The sequence below is a fragment of the Rhinatrema bivittatum genome, chromosome 2 (assembly GCF_901001135.1).
Source record: "Rhinatrema bivittatum chromosome 2, aRhiBiv1.1, whole genome shotgun sequence".
NCBI classification, from domain to species: Eukaryota; Metazoa; Chordata; class Amphibia; order Gymnophiona; family Rhinatrematidae; genus Rhinatrema; species Rhinatrema bivittatum.
This window is the reverse complement of record NC_042616.1, coordinates 744,632,055-744,651,479: the sequence shown is the minus strand read 5'-3', so window position 1 is coordinate 744,651,479 and position 19,425 is coordinate 744,632,055. Positions and strand designations below refer to the sequence as shown.

General features: G+C 40.1%; 1 protein-coding gene across 1 annotated transcript in view; it reads left to right on the top strand.

Annotated features, from left to right (window-relative positions):
* The window catches only part of CSMD3 (CUB and Sushi multiple domains 3), a 3,551,396-nt gene that overhangs the window by 384,402 nt on the left and 3,147,569 nt on the right, over positions 1-19,425 (top strand). The window contains 1 exon segment of the mRNA XM_029591914.1: positions 7,373-7,485. Within this exon segment, the coding sequence (XP_029447774.1) occupies positions 7,373-7,485 (113 nt within the window).

Here is a 19,425-nt window from a genome sequence, read left to right as displayed (position 1 = left end):
TCCTTTACCTGTTGCAGAACTATTAAATCACAGCTCCCCTTGACATATAACAATCTCCAGCAGTATCTTTTACAGAAGATTTAAATTTTTTTCTCTTCCATTGCTTAACCATCATGCTCACTCTCACCTTCCTAGAAAAATTACAGCTCCCTCCCCCCCCCCATACACACCCACTCACCTACACACTCCATATCTACCCTTTCCTATCCTCTCAAGTCCTCTATTTAATTGCATTTTTTTCATTTCCCATTAACATGTATTTGTGCCTAATTCATGTGAGGTAACTTAGACAAAGAAATCATATAAACACCTTGACAACAATTAAGAAAATTGCTTAATCCTTTTCATCAAATAAAACTTTTCAGATGTTTAATTTCCTTATATAAGGGAAATGCATGTCTTAAGAAAATATTTTAATTAAATATGTTATAATTCAGCAAGTGAAGATAAAATGCTGCATATTGATAGCCTATTTAAGACAATTATGACAATTCTGTATCTATGAACTAAGCACTATGGAATAATTTCAAAGGGACTTCTGCATGTAAAATACGAGGTAAAAATTCAGTAGATTTGTCTTACCAATATCGAGATTTAGACTGACAAATCTGAGGCTTTGAATTTCTTACTCCTCACAGTAGTTACACTATAGCCAGATAAGTCTAGCTACACTAACCCAGATAAAAAAGAATTATAGTTTATCACGGGAGGAGCCAAATATAGTAAAGGAGGGGCATCCCATAATAATTGTTCCTGCTCTGACAAATTATCATGGCATTAACATGGTGCTTTTTTTTTATTGCGGCAAAATTGCATGATAGAAATTGTGCCACGGTAAGGGTCCTTCTTGCACAATGGCAGCCTATCTAGGCCGAGGCTGCTATTCCCTAAAAATCCAACATCTCCAGAAAAGGCTGTCTCCCAAAGGCAAAACAAATCATTCTGGGGATCGATGTGGATCCTAGACGAACCCTCTGGCACCAACTGAGGTGGCACTGGCCTCTCCAAACTGAAAATTAATGAAATGGAACATGTACACCAACATGATATTGCCCATCACATGGGGCCTAGGTTTGATCTCTGGACCTATCACATGATAGGGGCAAGGTCAAATTGGTCCTATTTTGAAAAATGGCACTGAGCAAACTTGGGGCTAGGGAGCATCCCAGGCCCCCATCTCACTATTGAATAGACCTATTTAAGGTCCTTGGGCTTAGTGGGTAAGGATGAGAGGTCTATTTTCTCACTTACGGGGTTATTTACTAAAGGTTTATCGCATACGTTAGGGCTTTATCGTGTGCGATAGGATGTTAATTAGCAGGAGGGGAGGAGTCAGGGTGGAGAGGGGGAGGAGTCAGCCACGGCACCACTGCCTGGGATAATGTTAGGAATATTCTCGCCGGCAGTAGCGCAGCGAATAGCACCACCTTTTATGGTGGTGCTATTTGCATGAAAGGCTGCAGCCAGCAACCTTGCCACTGTACGAACAGCAGCAGCCTTTCGCATGCCCATCCCCCCTTTGCCCCGCCCCCTTTTCGTGGGATTCATCATTGTTGTGTTCCACAGCCGCGGACGTCTGTGACCGCGGCGCCCTACCTGACCGCGATGGCGACCCACCTCGGCAGCATCGGGGGAAACGTCTGTAGCCCAATGCCTGTCGGTCCCGCGCGTCGGGTCCCTACAGGCTCCTCCAGAGGGGACCGCAGGCTTCCAGAGGTGAAGCTCCAGTTATCCCTTGCACTGCTCTCATGACTCCTTGACCTCTCAAAGGTCCACCTAAGTCCCAGTTTTCTGGGTCCCTACGGGCTCCTCCCAGGGGGACCGCGGGCTTCCAGTGGCAAAGACACAGTTGGCCTCCTCAATGTCACGACTCTTCATCTGCCTCCACGGTCACCTCAGTCTCCAGTGCCAAGGGTCAGCTGGTCGCATCTTCTGTTCCGCCTCACCACCCAACGGGAGAACCTGAGGATCCTCCTCCTAAGGTACACAAGGTTTCACAAGCCTGAGCATAACAATCATTCTGCGAAGAATGATGAATCCAGCCCTTAGACAACCAGTGTTCTATTTATTGGAGTGTGGGGGGGGGGGAGGGGAGTGTCACAAAATACCAGGGAATTTTTTTTCTTTGGAGAGGGGACTAGGGGTGGGTTGGGGGTAGGGGGGCCTATCCTTTACCTATAAGGATTTTTGCCATTGAAGGGGAGGAAGAAAAAGGGTCATTGCCACAAGTATGCCAGTTCATTAATTTTTGGTTTGGGGGTACAGTACCATCTTGGTAGGTGGCAGGAGGGCAGGTTGAGGTTTTGCCTTTGGGGTGTGTGCTTCGGACATTTTGGCCCTTTAAATTTCCTGTGGGAGTATCAGGGATCCATGTTAGAAGCCTAATGCTACAGCTCCCTCAAATGCAATAAAATAAAAGATATTACTTTTTTCTAAGTCATTTACATTATTAAATTAGCAATGGATTGCCTAAGTATAAGCTGCTTTGCATTTATTAGGAAATTTTATGCATGTGAATATATGCAAAGCAGCTTATTTCCATAAAGGGAAGAAAACTTTTTTTATATCTTACAATATCATGCTATATCATGAGATAGGGTAGCGATATGGTGATATTACATGATAAATAGTATTTAATGAGCATTACAAGCTATGTAAATCACATTATCACTATATCATGGCTTAGTGGATCCAGGCCTAAATTTAGTCATCGTAGAAAGCAGGTCTAAAATTATTTGATTAAGGGGTTAGTGGGGGCTGGAGAGGTCCCTAGCCCTAGAAAATATTTTAGAGGTTGGGACAGGGATCGGAGGGGCCTGTGGAGGCTCCATCTTAGCTTGACTTAGCCCAGTTGCTTAGCTGGGTTAGCCCAGGCCCCAGGCATCTTTCTTGGTGGAAGGAGAGGTCTTCAAAGACTTTGGGGAGGCCCCATTTTGATTTTTCATCATTTGTTTTGGGGTCTTTTTTGTTTGTTGTTTAAAGTTTAATCTGTTTTATTGTTTCATGAATATAAAGAACAAAACAGTAAATATAAACAAGGATAAATACCTACAACTTTGCTTGGAACATCCATACAATAGGTACAGCAGACTAATAAACAATGACAGGAAAATACAAAGAACAGTACAATGTATTGGCATGGTAGATACAAATAAAAGACACATTAAAGGGCATCAATATAATTTTGTACAGGACTCCATATTTTAGAGACAGCAAAATCTCTGTCAAATTAATTTGCTCAATCCAATGACAGTCCTGGTTCAGAATGAAGGTATTTTGGTACCTCATTGGTACCTCTCATTTGGAAATCATAATTTATGCATGACCAATTTGAAAGGTTTGTTTTTCCATACAAATTACAATAAAATTCTGACTAGAGTCTTATAGAAAGTAGAGAGAAGCAGTATATAAACAGATCATGTGAAATTCATAAAAGATAAAAAATATAACACACATTTTGATAAATTCCATCCTGCCCCCACTTTGAGAGGTATAGTGGGGACAATGGGTGCAAAGTTCCTTTAGTTAGCCAGGAGAGTAGAGATTGTACCTTCAATAGAAGATTCCAAATCTACACCAAATCTTCTACTCAAATATTTATTGCCAGAGTATGCCCATTGAAAAGGAAAGAACATAGTTTTATGACCTCAGATTTAGAGCACTTAATTTTATATCCAGAAAACTCCACATATTGATATGTCAAGTACAATAGAATAGGGAGGTTTTGTTCAGGACAGGAGAAATACAATAGTACATCATGGGCTGGATTTTAAGAATTACGCGCGGGCACAGATTTGTGCGCGCAACCCGACGTGCACAAATCTACACCCAATTTTATCAAATCCGGGGTTGGCGCACGCAAGGGGGTGCATACTTGTGCAACTTGCGCGCACCGAGCCCTATTGAAGCCCCGATGGCTTTCCCCGTTCCCTCCGAGGCCACTCCAAAATTGGAGCGGACTCGGAGGGAACTTTCCTTCCACCCCCCCCACCTTCCCCTCCCTTCCCCTATCTAACCCGCCCCCCAGCCCTACCTAAATCCCCCCCGACCTTTATTTTTTTATTTATGCCTGCCTCTGGGCAGGCGTAGGTTGCGCACGCCAGCCGAGTGCCGGCGTGCGATCCCCCGGCATGGTCGCTGTGCTGGAGGCCTCGGTCCCACCCCCGCCAGCCCCCGGACCGCCCCACCCCACCACTCCCCACCCCTTTTTTCAAGCCCCGGGACATACGCGCGTCCTGGAGCTTGCGCGCGTCGCCAGGCCTATGCAAAATAGGCTCGGCTTGTGCAGGCGTGGGTTTTAAAGGGTTACGCGCGTAACCCTTTTAAAATCCACCACCCATATGCATAAATGGATAATACTCCAAATCCCTTAATGTCAGTCCTAAAATATGAGAAGATTGATGGTTTGCAAGGACCAAAGACTCCAAAACTAAATTAAAAAGAAATGGGGTGAGTGTACAAACTTGGTGAGTTCCCCGGCCCAATGAAAAAGAAGAGGAAAGACAGTTATTGATTTACAATCTAGCTTTGGACTCACTATAAAATATGTTGACCATTTGAAGGAACTAAAGTCCAAATCACATCCATTCCATAGTTTGAAATAAATACACCCATTCCACTCTATTGAAAGCTTTTTCAGAATCCAATGAGGGTACAAATGAGGGATGATCAACTTGTTTATCACTATATAAAAGATAACAGAAGAGGTGTGTATTGACTGAGGAGTTCCTATCCCTCATGAAACCAGTTTGATCAGGATGAATCAGGCCACCTGAGACTGATGCTAGCTATTCAGATGGGATATTGGCATATATTTTTCAATTGACATTGATCAATGATATTGACCTATAATTCTTAACCTTCAGTGGGTTCCTTCCTGGTTTCTCCAACACTACCATGATTGGGAAGATGGTGGTTCTTGTTTTGTTTATTTTGTACCACTTGTGATTGCAAAAGAAGCATCATTTTTATGCAATATCAAATGCAATGTAGAAGAAAATATATGAAGAAAAAGCAATGAATAAAGTAGATGTGAGGGCCCTATTCTATAATAGTAGATGGAGAAAAGTGTCTATGCAGCCATCTTGATTAGTGCCTTAGCTATGTCCCCATGTTTGCTTGACTTTTTTTTATATCTTTTTTCAGTTAAGGAAATAAACCAAACCTAAATAAACATTAAATAAACTGGAAAAAAAATCCCCATAACAAACACTTAAACCCAAAACAAAATGTTCTGCACATCCTTTCTGATTATGGTCATCTGGTTTATAAGCAGAAGTGTCATTTGATTAAATTGCCCACTCAATTTGTGGGGAAACTTAAGCACTCATAGAAGTTCCTATGAATTTGGGGAGGCAGTGAGATTTACGCACGTACTTTACAAAATTCTGCAGTATGCTTGTACCTTATTAGAAAATAGTTGCACTCATCAAATAGTAGGTGTAACTTGTGCAGAGTAGATTTTTTTGGTTAATGTATGTATACCCATTCTCTTTGAAAACTGTTGTAACTTATGCACATTGTTGCTGTTTTGTTAATGTGGGTTGTTTGAAAATTATTTTCCTAGGGGCTAATGCACTAAAGTGTACTAAGAGTAGTGTGAGCATGCACTAAACTTCTACTTTATCTAATACAGTTGCCGTTGGTCTACTTCATCTAATACAGGTGCCATTGGTCGGCCTCTGTCACATGGTAGGAGCAATGGACAGCCGGTGCCATCTTAAAAAATGGCACGGGCCATCCCTTGCTCCTACCATGGGACAGGGACCGGCCAATGGCACCGATAGTCCCTGTCACATGGTAAGGGCAGCTGATGGCCCGAGAGGGGGAGATCACTCCTGGGACCCACGCTGGACCACCAGGAACTTTAGGCAAGTTTTGGGGGGTCAGGAGGGTGGGGGATTGTAATTAATTAAATCTGAAGGGTTGGGGTGGGTTTGGGGGTTTTTTTATGTGCCCTTTCTCCCCTCCCCTTTCTCCCCTCCCCAAAAACAATAAGAAAACCACACAAAATTTCATGGGTTCTCCTATAGTTTCAGGCCCCCCCCCCCCCCCCCCGAACCGTGACGAAATAGGTAATTTGTCTATATTTCTTATTTTGTTGCAAATGAATGCACATCCTTAGTAATAACACTTGAAATATTATGGTCAGCTATTACTTATTTGGAAAAGTCTGCTGGGGTATCTTTTGAGAGGTTGTCAATCCAAGTTGATGAACATTTCCAACCAATTAAAGAACAGGGCAGAGAGATCATTGGAAGGAGAGATAAGTATTCTAATTTACATGAATGTAATGTGACCCTAATGAAGGACAATCAATTGTTACACCAGAATATAGAGAATAAGTGGAATTATTCTAGAAGATTGATTTAGATATTCCTCAGATTTTCTACATGTCCTTTAACTCCCCCTCTGGGAATGTTGAGGAAATTCTATGTAGATTTCCTGAAAGTGACTAAAGAAGTTACTCCTTCAATTTCTAAATTATTTTATTAGGCTTATCATAAAAACATTGTTTCCTCTGGTTTAGATATGGGGAAGTCTGAATTCCCTTTTGATAGCTTTGTCTTTACAGGATTTTTAGAGCAATCACATTCAGAAATTGCAGAAAGAATTACTCTTTTAGTTACATTTGTACAGGACTCAGATAAACAGTAGATGATTAGATTATTCTTTTATCTTAAAGATACACATTTTTTAGATCAAAAGATTGCATTGTTTCCAGATGTTAAAGAAATGCAGTATAGAAGGAAACTGTTTCTCTTGAGGAAGTAGAGAATGATTGCTGTAGGTGCCACTTTCTTAATAAATTTCTCTGCAAATCACTTGTGAAATTGTAAGATGTTAAGTATATGTTTTTTGATCCCATTCAGCTGGAGGGTTTCCTACAGAATATGGCTATTCCAATTAATTCTGTCTCATAATGCTTGCGGATATAGGTCTTATTGATTGTCCTTGGATTATTTTTTTTAGATTTCTTCTGAAATTCTCCCCCATTAGTGGACTTAATAACATTAACTTATTTGTACAATTTACCTTTTCCTTTTTCATTTCTTTTGTTTCCTCTTAATAATATCAGCATGTAGATTGCTCTATGTTGCAAATATCAAGATTCTATCAATTTGTATAATTTTGAAAATCAACAGATTAAGAATAAAATGTAGTTACATTATTGCATTAACACCTTCATTGTCACATAAAGTAAGTACCGTATGACCTACATTATAAAACACCCCATGTGTATCTTATTACTATCAGATATGTATTTACATGTTAAAACTCTGTATTAAAGCATGTGAATGGCCAATATTAATATAGTTTTGTTCCTTCAGCTTATTAGCTAACAGTTATCAATATTTTGTTCCTCTTTTAGGTTAACTGGATTTCATCTTCCTCCACCTGTAACAAGCACAGGACCTGTATTTTCATTGCGATTAACAAGTGACTTTGCAGTTAGTGCTCATGGGTTCAAAGTACACTATGAAGGTAAGACATTGCAGAGCATACAATGTATAGCTTGCTTTATAAACATTTTCTTTATTTTAAATTCTAGAAAAGATAGCAAATATGAATACTATATTGAATGTGAATAACAAGGAATGCAAGGTATTTATTTAATAGGATTGAGATTTATTTTATCAAACTGTTTTCCTCATGCTCTTATATTCACTTGAAAAATTATAAAAATATGTCAGCAGGATTAGTATCAGAGTTTCCTATTAATATATTTTTTACTTGCTATCTTCATGTATTCTTAAATACCATGCATCAAAATATTCTTAATTTCACACTATTATGACAGCAAGGTAGCACCACCATTTTCACTGCTTAGCAATTCTGTGATAAATCCCAATTGTAAGATACTTAGGACCTAATTTACTAAGCTTTTCCTATATAGACACAGAACGGGATTAAAGTTTTAGTGAATCATGCCATCCAAGTTTTAACTTTTATCTTTTATCCTAGTTTCCTATAGGAAACTTGACATTATGAATGAAATCATTCGAGTGCATTTTTACACACTTAAAAAGCGGGGTTAATGCACGTAGCCGGGCCTTGCTCGCACCATGAGCATTTTAAAACAGGCCTGGCCACGTGCATAAAGTCCGCTATGTGCACAAGTGCCTGGCCCTGAAAAAGGGGTGGGCCGGGGAGCATGGTCTGGGTGGGGAGGGGTGGGGTGGGGCCAGACAGAGGCCGGCCAGGACAGCAGCCATTAGCCGCTGTCCCGGGGAAGCATGCGCCAGCAGCCTGCCAGCACATGGAAAATACTTCTGCTCCAGAGGAGCAGTAAGTAGAAAATTAAAACATTTTCAGGTGGATAGGTAGGGGTTAGGGGCCGGGGTAGAGAGGGGAAAGGGAAGGAAGGTTAGGTAGGGGGGTAAAGGAAGTTCCCTCCCAGTCTGCTCCTTAATTGGAACAGACTGGGAGGGAACTGGGGGAGGACCGATTTTGTCCCTGCATATATTTACAAAAATTCAGCAACCCTGCACATGCCGCTCGCACATGCACGCACAGATTTTAAAATCTGGCATGCATGTACAATGGCCGATGCATGCATGTTATAAAGTTAGCACGTCCATGTGCGGGTGCCGGGAACCAGGTGAACATGGACACCTGTGTGTTTCTTTAAAAATCTACCTCATTATGTATATCAGTTTGGCTCTTGATACCCCCCACCCCCCCTGATAAGTGTTTCCCCTCTTCACTTTTGAACCCTTCACCACATTTCATTCAGATTTCTGCCACAGAGAACAGAGAATCCTTGTGACTCTTGGCTCACTCTTTTCATGTATTCCAAATGCCCATGACACTTAGAATCAGTGTTTCTTTTTCCTTCTAATAGGGAAACAGGACAGTTCAGCTCAGCTCACTTCAGATCACAGGGAGGTCAGAGTACATTATGACATCATTAAGGATTTTGAAAGCTCTGCCATTGATTAGCGTCTGTAGTCAAATGAAGAGATTAGGCATTATGACATGTTCACACACTTCCTAGTTTTATTTTTCTAATTGTACATATGACATCTTTTTCTTAAAACCTATTATTCAGTCACTTTAAAACAAAAATCTAGGTACTGATTTCTGAGGATTCAAAACAAACTCCTGAATTATTCATTTTATTGGAGGTTATTGATGCTTATATAGCTCGTAAACTATGTACATATTATAAAGGACAAAATGTAATTTTAAACATCTCCCTTATTAATTAAAAACAGATTTTGTAGATGTGTTCTCTCATAGAGATGTTTTGTTTATGTTCTACTTAATATGGCCTATTAGTAGATTTCACTCTATTTTTATTTTGTATTTTTTATAATAGCATTAGCAGCCTTTAGAAATATGTTTTGTCTGAGTACAGGTACAAAATTACAGGGGAAGCTCTCTAGGAACAGGGAAATCCCTATTCTACTGGAATGTTAATTTCCTTGAGCTACCAATGAAAAAGCATGATTTAAATATAGGTAAATTAAATGAAAAGACTAATATACTATTTTAATTTTAAATATTTAATATAGTTGATTTGGCTTCAATACTATATATAAGGAGGGTAATTTTCAAACAGCCAACTTATGAAAGCAAAAATGCAACTAAGTTATACCAATTTTCAAAGTAGATTTACATGCTTGAGTCTGCTGCTTTAAAAAACATTCCACCAAAATTATCATAAACACTCACTATCTATTGTATATAATTTTTTCCTGAAAATTTATGCACTAGGGTTGTGCATTTGCTTGAGACAAATAGGCAAAGCATAATGAATGCACTCATATTCACTTCATTTGTGGCCCCCAAAATGAAGTGGTCTCATGAATGAAACTAATAATTTTCATCCCATGTGTTCATGTTCCCCATTCATTTCTATGGCCCATTGAAGTGCTGCTGATGAAAAAGCAACACTTAGTAAACATAGAAACCAGCTCTCACATTTAAGACTTCAACACCTTGTCAGAGCCTTTTCAGAGCCAAGGCAAGGCAATTTGGCAAGGAGACTAGCCAAAGGACAAATCATGGTGCAGCCTATAGCTGCTATCTGGATCAAGTAATGCTGATATCCTCTCACTGAAAAGTCTGAGCATGTGCAAAAAGCTCTATATTTCCTCTCTAGCTCTTCAAGAAGAAGGAACACACTACTGGAAGCTCTCACAGAGTTATAAATAAATTGCCAAATTTTGGCCTGGATTCACTAATGCCGCAAAGCTTAGTGAATCCCGGCGCTAACGGGGGGCAGGGGGGCAAAGCGGGGGGTGTTCCTGCGCTAGTCGGCACCATAAAAGGTGTAGTTATTCAGCGCGAAATAGTCAATGAAAAGGCTCCTTACCTTTTCACTGTCGGCACCGTCTTCGCGGAGTCGGCCCCGGTGATGCCCCGACTCCTCCTCTTCCAGGGCCGACTCCACCCCAATGCAGCTAGCACAGGCCCTTTGAGATTTGGTATTAATAAAGGGTTGCTTCTACTCTGTGCGATAGTGGTCTCACACATTCATTCTACTGAAAAACAGTGCACTATTGCTGATGTTGATTTGTCCCTTCACTGGGGCAGGGTCAGAGTAGGAGATAGTGTGGAGATTGCAGGTGATTTTTTCATCTCTGTCATTCTGGATACTAGTGAGGTTAGCAGTGCATACTCAGAGACTGCAAGTCTTTTTTGTCTCTAAGTATCTAAAAGTTATTTTGTGTGCAGAGTCAGTTAGCACTATTGCACACAGCACAGCAAATATAGGTAACTGCATTTGTGTGGGTGTGTGACACAATATTATATACTGTGAGTAATACTGTGAGTGGAGGTATAATTACAGTATCTATAAATGTATTTGTAACATGGAAATCTACAGTAGGAATTACACTTGGACAAATTGTATCAGGTCAGGAAAAAAGAGAGGAGTGATCATTGGCTCGGTTAGCAGCTTTGGTAGGGGCAGAAATAAAAAAGGCATTTCTGTAACTAAATTGAAGAGGAGAATATTTAGGTCCAGAAAGACACGAGAGTAAGTCAACTCAATGCAGTAGAACTTGACATATGGAAAGTATATGCCACAGCTGCCTGTTCTTCTCCCTTTGTTTTTGAGCATAGTGAAAAGGTGTGAGAGTTAACCAAGACTGGCAATAACAGGATAGGGATAGCAGAAATAAATGCATACAATAATCAGTGCACTCCTCTTTGGTTCCTGCTTCTGAGGCAGTGAGGAAGCATTTTCACCAACTGATTCAGAGGAGTTTATGAATCAGAATTTTTTGATTTAGAGGATTTTATGAATCAGAAGACATTGAAGAACTAATAGATGAATAGAATTTGGGAAGATTAGTCAGTAGTATCTTTACCTCCAGTGAGGTGATAGGGATAGAATGACACTGACAGTGTAAGATCAAGAAGCACAGGTAGATAACAGAAGAGATGTCTCTATCATTTTTCCTCAGAGTGAATCTTCTTCCTCAACTGCAGTGACAGAATCAGCCTCCAAGGATGTAGAGAAGGAATTGTGGAAGAAATCTCTGATCTAGAGGAACTTTAAAGAGAGGAAGGCCTGGGTTTTCCTCAGTGTATTTCAGTCAAAGGAAGCAAGTGGGGGATCTGACAAATGCTGGTATGCAGCATCACCTGCAGAAGCAGCTTCTACCATTGATTTCAGGAAAGTGTGGTAGTACTATTCTGGGGAACCCTTATGCCTTTTCAAATAAAAGCCAGAGAAAAAGAGTTTAAAACTGACAGACTTTTTCCCAAGCTGATCCCATAGGTCATTCCAGCAGTCAGATGACAAGCCAGTATTCCTCAGCCATGAAGGAATATGCCATAGATAAAATGGGATGGTTCTCTGTAGCACTATTCCAAGCAAGAGGCAGGCAATATCTTAAACACTAAAGAAGAGCAAGGGAAATAATTTCCCTTGATTTTCAATCCCTACAGATAGTGGAGAACGTGAGATTTAAGCATCTGTTGAATGTTCTAGCTCCCAATCACAAAGTTCCCTTCAGTGTTACATTTAGTAGAAGTTCATCCCCACCGAGCACAATCAGTGCACAATTCACATGCAGACATAGCTGTCTAAGGCAGAGGCAAGTTAAGTGCGTGCATGCTATTAGAGATGTGAATCGTGTGATCGATCGTCTTAACGATCAATTTCGGCTGGGGGGGGGAGGGAATCGGATCGTTGCGGTTTTGAGTTTTAAAATATCATGTAAATCATAAATCGAGGGAGGGCGGGAAAACCGGCAGACTAAAACATCCCTAAAACCCACCCCGACCCTTTAAAATAAATCCCCCACCCTCCCGAACCCCCCCAAATGTCTTAAATTACCTGGGGTCCAGTGGGGGGGTCCCGTTGTGATCTTCCACTCTCGGGCCATGGGTGCGTTGATAGAAATGGCGCCGGCGCCATTTCGGTTCCTGTCCCCCGACGTCACGAGCGTAGGAGATCGCTCCTGGACCCCCGCTGGACCCCCAGGGACTTTTGGCCAGCTTGGGGGGGCCTCCTGACCCCCACAAGACTTGCCAAAAGTCCAGCGGGGGTCCGGGAACGACCTCCTGCACTTGAATCGTGTTGCCGTAATGAAAAATGGTGCCGGCCGTAAGGCCGGTGCCATTTTGCACTACGGCAATATGGCCATATGGCTGGCGCCATTTTGCAAAATTTTGCACTGGACCCCAGGTAATTTAAGACATTTTGGGGGGGTTCGGGAGGGTGGGGGATTTATTTTAAAGGGTCGGGGTGGGTTTTAGGAATGTTTTAGTGTGCCGGTTTTCCCGCCCTCCCCCTTCCCCTCCCCCTTCCCCCGATTTATGATTTTTGACGATAAATCAGGGGAATTCCTATTAAATATTGCCTCTAACGATTTTTGACGATTTAAAATATATAGGACGATATTTTAAATCGTCAAAAAATGATTCACATCCCTACATGCTATACATTCTTACCTCTCCCTGGTGGAACCTGGCTGAGGTAAGATCTGGTAGCGCATCAAGTTGCAGGTCTGTTTTTCTGTACACCCTGTTGATGCATACCCCCATACCACATGCAATATTCTATCAGCTATAAGAAATATGTTGAAGGGTTAATTGTTAGAGAGGTAGGAGTCTTCAGGCAGGTTTCTTTGAGACAGACTATGGTACAAATATAGTCAAGGCAATAGAAGATGGGAGCTTTCAGGATAGCCTTGCTTTGTACCCTTGGTGCACCTGGCAGTGAGGGATGCCCTGGTGCTGGGGCCCAATAATCCATTCCTGAAGAACCTGATAGAGAAGTTCAGGAAAATAGGGAATTTCCATAGAATTGTGAAGGAAGGACAGCGTCTCTGTGAGAAGAAGGAAGAATATGGAATGCCTCTACAAGCATCTGATTCAAGATGTTGGCACTAATTGGAGTTTCACCTATATGATGCTGCAGAGGTTAGTGAAGCAGCAGATACCCTTTCATGAGCTATCTTTGCATTGCCCACAGGGCATCATGATTGAGTAGTGATGAGGCACCTAGAACATATCCTGAAGCCCTTAAAGAATGCCATGGATAATCTGAGTTCCAGAAGAGCTATCCTGTGTAGGGTCATTCCTATAGTAAATATCCTGCAGGAAAAGTTAAAGAGCTTCCATGATAGGGTGATAGATGCAAGGAATTCCCTATCAAATGAGATAGTGAAGTCATGAACAGTAATGAAATTTAAAAAACCATGGGATAACTACAAAAGATCTTGTGGCTAAATGAAGAAAGGGGTAACCTATGTTAAATGGACTAACTTGTATGGAGTAACAGTTACTAAACAGAAACAGATATTACCTGTAACAAAAGGCATGGGGATAACCTGCACTCAGCAGCAGTTACTACACTTAAAATAAAAAGATTGCTGGGTATACTAGATAGAATCCTTGGGTCTTTTGTGCAGACATCTTCTATTTATTTATTTATTTATTTATTTATTTATTAACTTTTATTTACCGACATTCGTGAAGCACATCATGCCGGTTTACAAAGAACTCAGGTGGGAGATACAATGAAACAATATAACAATATAATATAACAATGTAACATTATAACAAAGTGAACAAATAAAACAGTACAAAAAATGAAGCCATGGGAGCCGAATTGAGGGGGGGGGAAAGGGGGGGAGGGGAGGGAGAGGGTGGGCATGGGGTAGGAGGGGAAGGGGAAAGCATAGTTAGAAGGAGGTAAGGGGAGAATACAAAAAGAATAGGGTAATTTATGGTAATATATTTATGGTATTATATATGCAATATACTATTTATGGTAATATATATGCAAGCAAGAGGGAATGGAAGCAGAGGTGTTGCAGTTTCTGGACTCCTTGCAACAGCAGGTATAAGAGGTACTGAAATCTCTCACACAAAATAATACATACATGCTTGCTACATTTTTGATTCATCAATTAAAGGGCATCTTGCCCTCCAGTCCCAGCATATCAGATTCATGAAGGAGATATTGGTAGTTTTGGTGTGTGAAAAGGGTTGTCAGAGGCAGAGTGACCATGGAAATTTAGCACAGGAAAGAGTGACTACCTCAGGGTGCAGTACCCTGTCACCCAACCACCTGATACCCACAAAAAACACCCCAAAACATCTATTCTTACACCTGCAAGAGAGACACTCCACCACTCACTGCACACCAGCAAAGGAGACCCCAAAACAAATTTGTATGACTGTTATCTCACAGAGCCCATCAAGGACATGGACATAGATGTGTTAAGATACTGGGCACATAAATCCACAGTTTGGTCGGACCTAGCCAAGTTGACTCAGTGATATCTTTCCTTCCTAACAACATACACATGTCGCCCAGTGAACATGTCTTCTCTGTGACAGGGGGCATTGGGATCCCTTGCCATTCAAGGCTTTTGCTGGAGCAGATGAAAAAACTGCACTTTTTGAAAATAAAACTGCCTTTGGTTGGGTTTCCAGAATTTCCATGTTAGTGGCAAAATGACAGAAAGTACCTTGAAGGCCTTGCTGTCACTCTGCTTACCTGCCATGTCCAGATTTCCCACCTTGGAGAACATTCTGCTAATGTGCCTATCTGTCATACTTATTGTGTTCTTGCATGGGAGTTTTGGTTCATCCATGTTGTTTGCTGTTTGCATCTCAGCCTAGTTCTTCCACCCTCTTTGCTTGTTTGTTGATTATACTGAGGTGTTTTGACCCTAGAGAAAAAAAAAGTTTATCCTCCCACCTCACCTCTTTTATGGTTCTTCATTTTTATACCATTCTACTAGCCTAGTTCTCCCATCCTGTTTGTTAAACTGAGCTGTTTTGTTCCCTGAAAAAAATGTGTAAAAAGAAAAATCAAGCCATGTTTTTCCATCCACTCCAGACTCTTTTCTGGTTCTCTGCTTTACTGTTTTGTTTTAAATCTCTAGGATCCCAGCCTAGTTCAGCCACCATTCTTAGTAATACTTGGGTATGTTGTCCCCCAAAACCCTCATGCAGAAGGAAGAAATACAGGCAGAAGACAAAAGATTCACATGTTCTACATATTGTAAAGGTTTCAGCAAGAAGAGAGAATTAATACAACACCAGAAAATCAACAAAGGGAAGAGACTGTGTTCAACTACAGTATATCAGAAAGGCTTTCTAAATAAAGCAAACCTTACAAATTAATGGGAAAGCTACACTGATGAGAGGCCATTTCATTTGGCATGTTCTGATTGTGTCAAAAGTTTCAAAGCAAAGTTCATAAGAATCCCATAATTCCACTCATTAGCAAAATCAATTTCAAGTAGAAAATGTAATAAAAGCTTATGTCACAAAACAAATACTGATGACAGATCATTCCCTTGTACTAAATCTGACAAGTAGGAAGTACTTCAACTGGAAAACAGACATCTCCCATGCCACTCTGTCTTGTTGATATACCCCTCATGCTACAACTTGGGAGTCTTTATTCCACTCAGCATTGCTCCCATAAATAGATTTTGCATCTTGAGGGTCTTGTTGTTACTCTTCCTTGCTGTCATACTGCAGACTCTACACCTTGGGGTATTCTTGCCACTGTGGGTTGCTTCTTTGCACCTCTCAGGGTGCTTTGGGGTGCTGATGACACTCGTTGTGCTGCTTTGTTCTTTTATTGTGCCTTAGTTCTTTCTGCTACTTTTTCTGCTTTGTTCCCACTTCATGATCCCTTAGGATATTGATGCCACTTTTGGTACTACTTTGCACCTTTTGTGGTTAAGAACATAAGAACATAAGAAATTGCCATGCTGGGTCAGACCAAGGGTCCATCAAGCGCAGCATCCTGTTTCCAACAGAGGCCAAAACCAGGCCACAAGAACTTGGCAAGTACCCAAACAAGCAACATGGTTGGTGTCCTCCTTTGAAGCCTTGAGGTGTTATTTACCCTTTTTCTGCCTCTTTGCTTTTCTGAGGGTGCTTTGGAGACCTCTAGCCACTGCTAGTTCCCCTTTGCCATTTTATGGTGCCTTAGGCGATTCAGACAATTAATGGTGACACACACATAGTCTTGATGTGTTGGGAAGCTTTTGCCATTCTTATAATGTTTACACACCAATTTTTTCTTTGGTTATTTATGGTTAACCCTTTTGTTCATTGTTTGTTAATTCAAAAGCTTTTAAATCACTTTTAAATGTGCATACTTTTACTATAACAGTTAATAAATAGTCCACACATGACATATTGCTTACAAAATAAAAGACCTTTAATTGCAGCTAGTATGATATAATGTTCTTCCAGGGAGAAATAAAAGCTTATAAATAGTTTTGTTTTTTATGTTTGAAATGTATTTTGTTTATTGTGTCCCTATGCATGTGTTATGAACACTTTAAAGCTGATTTAATCCAAATTATTTGTGGTCTCTAGGGAACATTCTACAGCAGGTGTAGGCAACTCTGCTTGTGGACTGCGACAAAACATGTCTGGTTTTCAGGACACCCACAATGAATATGCTTATGATATATTTGCATTCAGTGGAGGTAATGCATGCTAATATACTTCATGCATATTCATTAAAGATATCCTGGAAACCAGACCTGGCTGTGGCACTCCAGGACTGATGTTGTTTACCCCTGTCCTACAGCAACTACTGTTTGAAAATATTGCATTAAAAAGCTATTGCTTGGAAAATATTGAGTTAACAAAATTCTCACAACCTGAAAAAAAGACATTTGGACTGCACAGGAACACTGCCACCAAGAATGTTTCATTAATAGCTTAGTATTATGGGATTAATTTTTAAAAATCAAGAACATGAGTAAGATAACCAGGTAATTTATCCAGTTATCTTTCAACACATATTCAGTTGCACTTACCTGACTAATTGTGTGATTGAGTATTCAACCAAATCTACCAGCTCAAAATTTGCCCTAAAAATAAAATAAGCCCTAAAACTTGATATCTACAGAGTTGCTCTTCACGAGGAGCAGCGGTAAAGTTACATGGATATCTTGCGTACGCACACTGCAGTTTTCAGTTTAAAAAAATGGAGATATATGAGTAAGGATTGGCCCTGCCCCAGAATGCCATGCCCAGCCTATGCCATGCCCTCTTAACCCTCATGTATACATGGATACATATGCATGTAATTGTAGCACTTTAACATTCATGTTGCTTGCACATGAGCATTGCTTTTAATATCAACCTCAGTATGTAAGACAATTCCTATGATTTACTTTGCATTCATTTTTAACTTAATATATCCCAACCATTATTTACTGTGCAGACCTGGTCAAAGAAACCCTCTTCCATGGTATCTAGTTTATTAAATCTAGAGGAAAGATTCTTATTCTTCAGTTTAATGATCTCCTTGGGACAGAACTGATCGATTTCACAGCTGTGTCAGAGGATGAGTTAATTTCTCACTGGAATGAAACCTGTATAATGTTTACGATCAGGTACCCCCACTTAAAGAAAAATATATACATTCTAATCATTCTGCAATTTGATTTACAGAACCTTTAATAAAAATACTCTAACAGTAATAGAGTCAGATTAGCCTGAGTATTTTAATCTAAAAATTACAGGAAAGCCAATTATGAGGCAAAAAAGAAATATTACTCTGAGAGGATAATGGTGACCAACAACTCTTCTAGACAGCTTTTTACGATCTTCAAAGATTTATTTAGTGCTATTCCATTGAACCAGCAGGTTTCTGTCCCTCTTCCAGACTGTTATATACTTGCAAATTATTTTTCTCAGAAGGTAATGGACATTCAGATATCTCTTCACTCTCAAAGTCTGTCTGATGGGGCTTCCTTAGTGGGTGATAGGGAGAAATTGTCTGCCATCTCTTTTACTTTTAGAGTGGTTGGAGCCTGGGCAACTATCTCAAACTCTGTACAAGTTAAAAACCTATGAAGGCTATTATTCAGAAAGTTAAGCCGAATATTTCTGTAACCGAAGAATTGATTAACCAGTATGAGGTGATGGATTCTCTCTTACACCTCTTTTAGTACAATGATTTCTCAGATGGCATCATTCTTATTCAGCTCAATCGTCAATTATTTATTTATTATCATTTAAATTTTTAAGGCAAAATAATTCTGAGTAATTTAGCAAGAAAAAAAAAACACTCTAAACTAACAAGAAAACATATACCCAATCATCTCATGACTGCACTGAGGGGAACTAAGGAAATAAGACAAGACAGCAAAGTATTGGACTATTTGATAGTTGCTAGAATGAAAATAAACAACCATGCTATAGTTATGAATGACTCTCGGTTCTGGGTAATTTTCTATTTTGCAAAAACCTTTTCAACTGAATGAGGTAATAAAAACATACTTATTATTAGAAATGTGCATTCATCCTGTTTTGGCCACCACGAAAAACAAAGGAAATGTTCCCGAAATTTCAGGAAATTGCATTTTTCAGGGTTAGTGCGCACTACTGGAATGATAAATAAAATATGACCAAGAAAAAATAACTTATAATATGAATAAAAACTTAAAAGTTCCTCCCTTTTCAGGCTTTGCAACAAAAATAATTAATAGAGTTACCTGGATGGAGATTGACAACTGAGAGTCTTGCAAAAGGGCGGTCAGATTTAAACTATTAGATGATATATCAACCTTGGACTCATTCTTACTCTTTTCTCTAACATCCCTAATAAGACTTTTTATCTTCCAGTTAGGTATGCTGGAGAAATGAGATATGTTTAACACTTCCAAATAAAATTTCTTCAGCATATCCAAAGGGGATATCAAATCAGAGTTAGGGAAATTCAGAAATCTAAGATTTAACATTCTAGAAAAATTGTCCAGGTTTTCAAGATCATGATGATTCCACTTTCTATCTATAGTTAAGGATGCTTCTCACTTGCTGGGCAGACTGGATGGGCCATATGTTCTTCTTCTGCCATCATTACAATGAAGTCGTGCTGTATAGTTTTCCAATTCCCATTCCCAGCCCTTTTTACGTATCATAGTGATATTGGCCATCCTGCAGTCTTTAGATACTATGGATGGTTTTAAT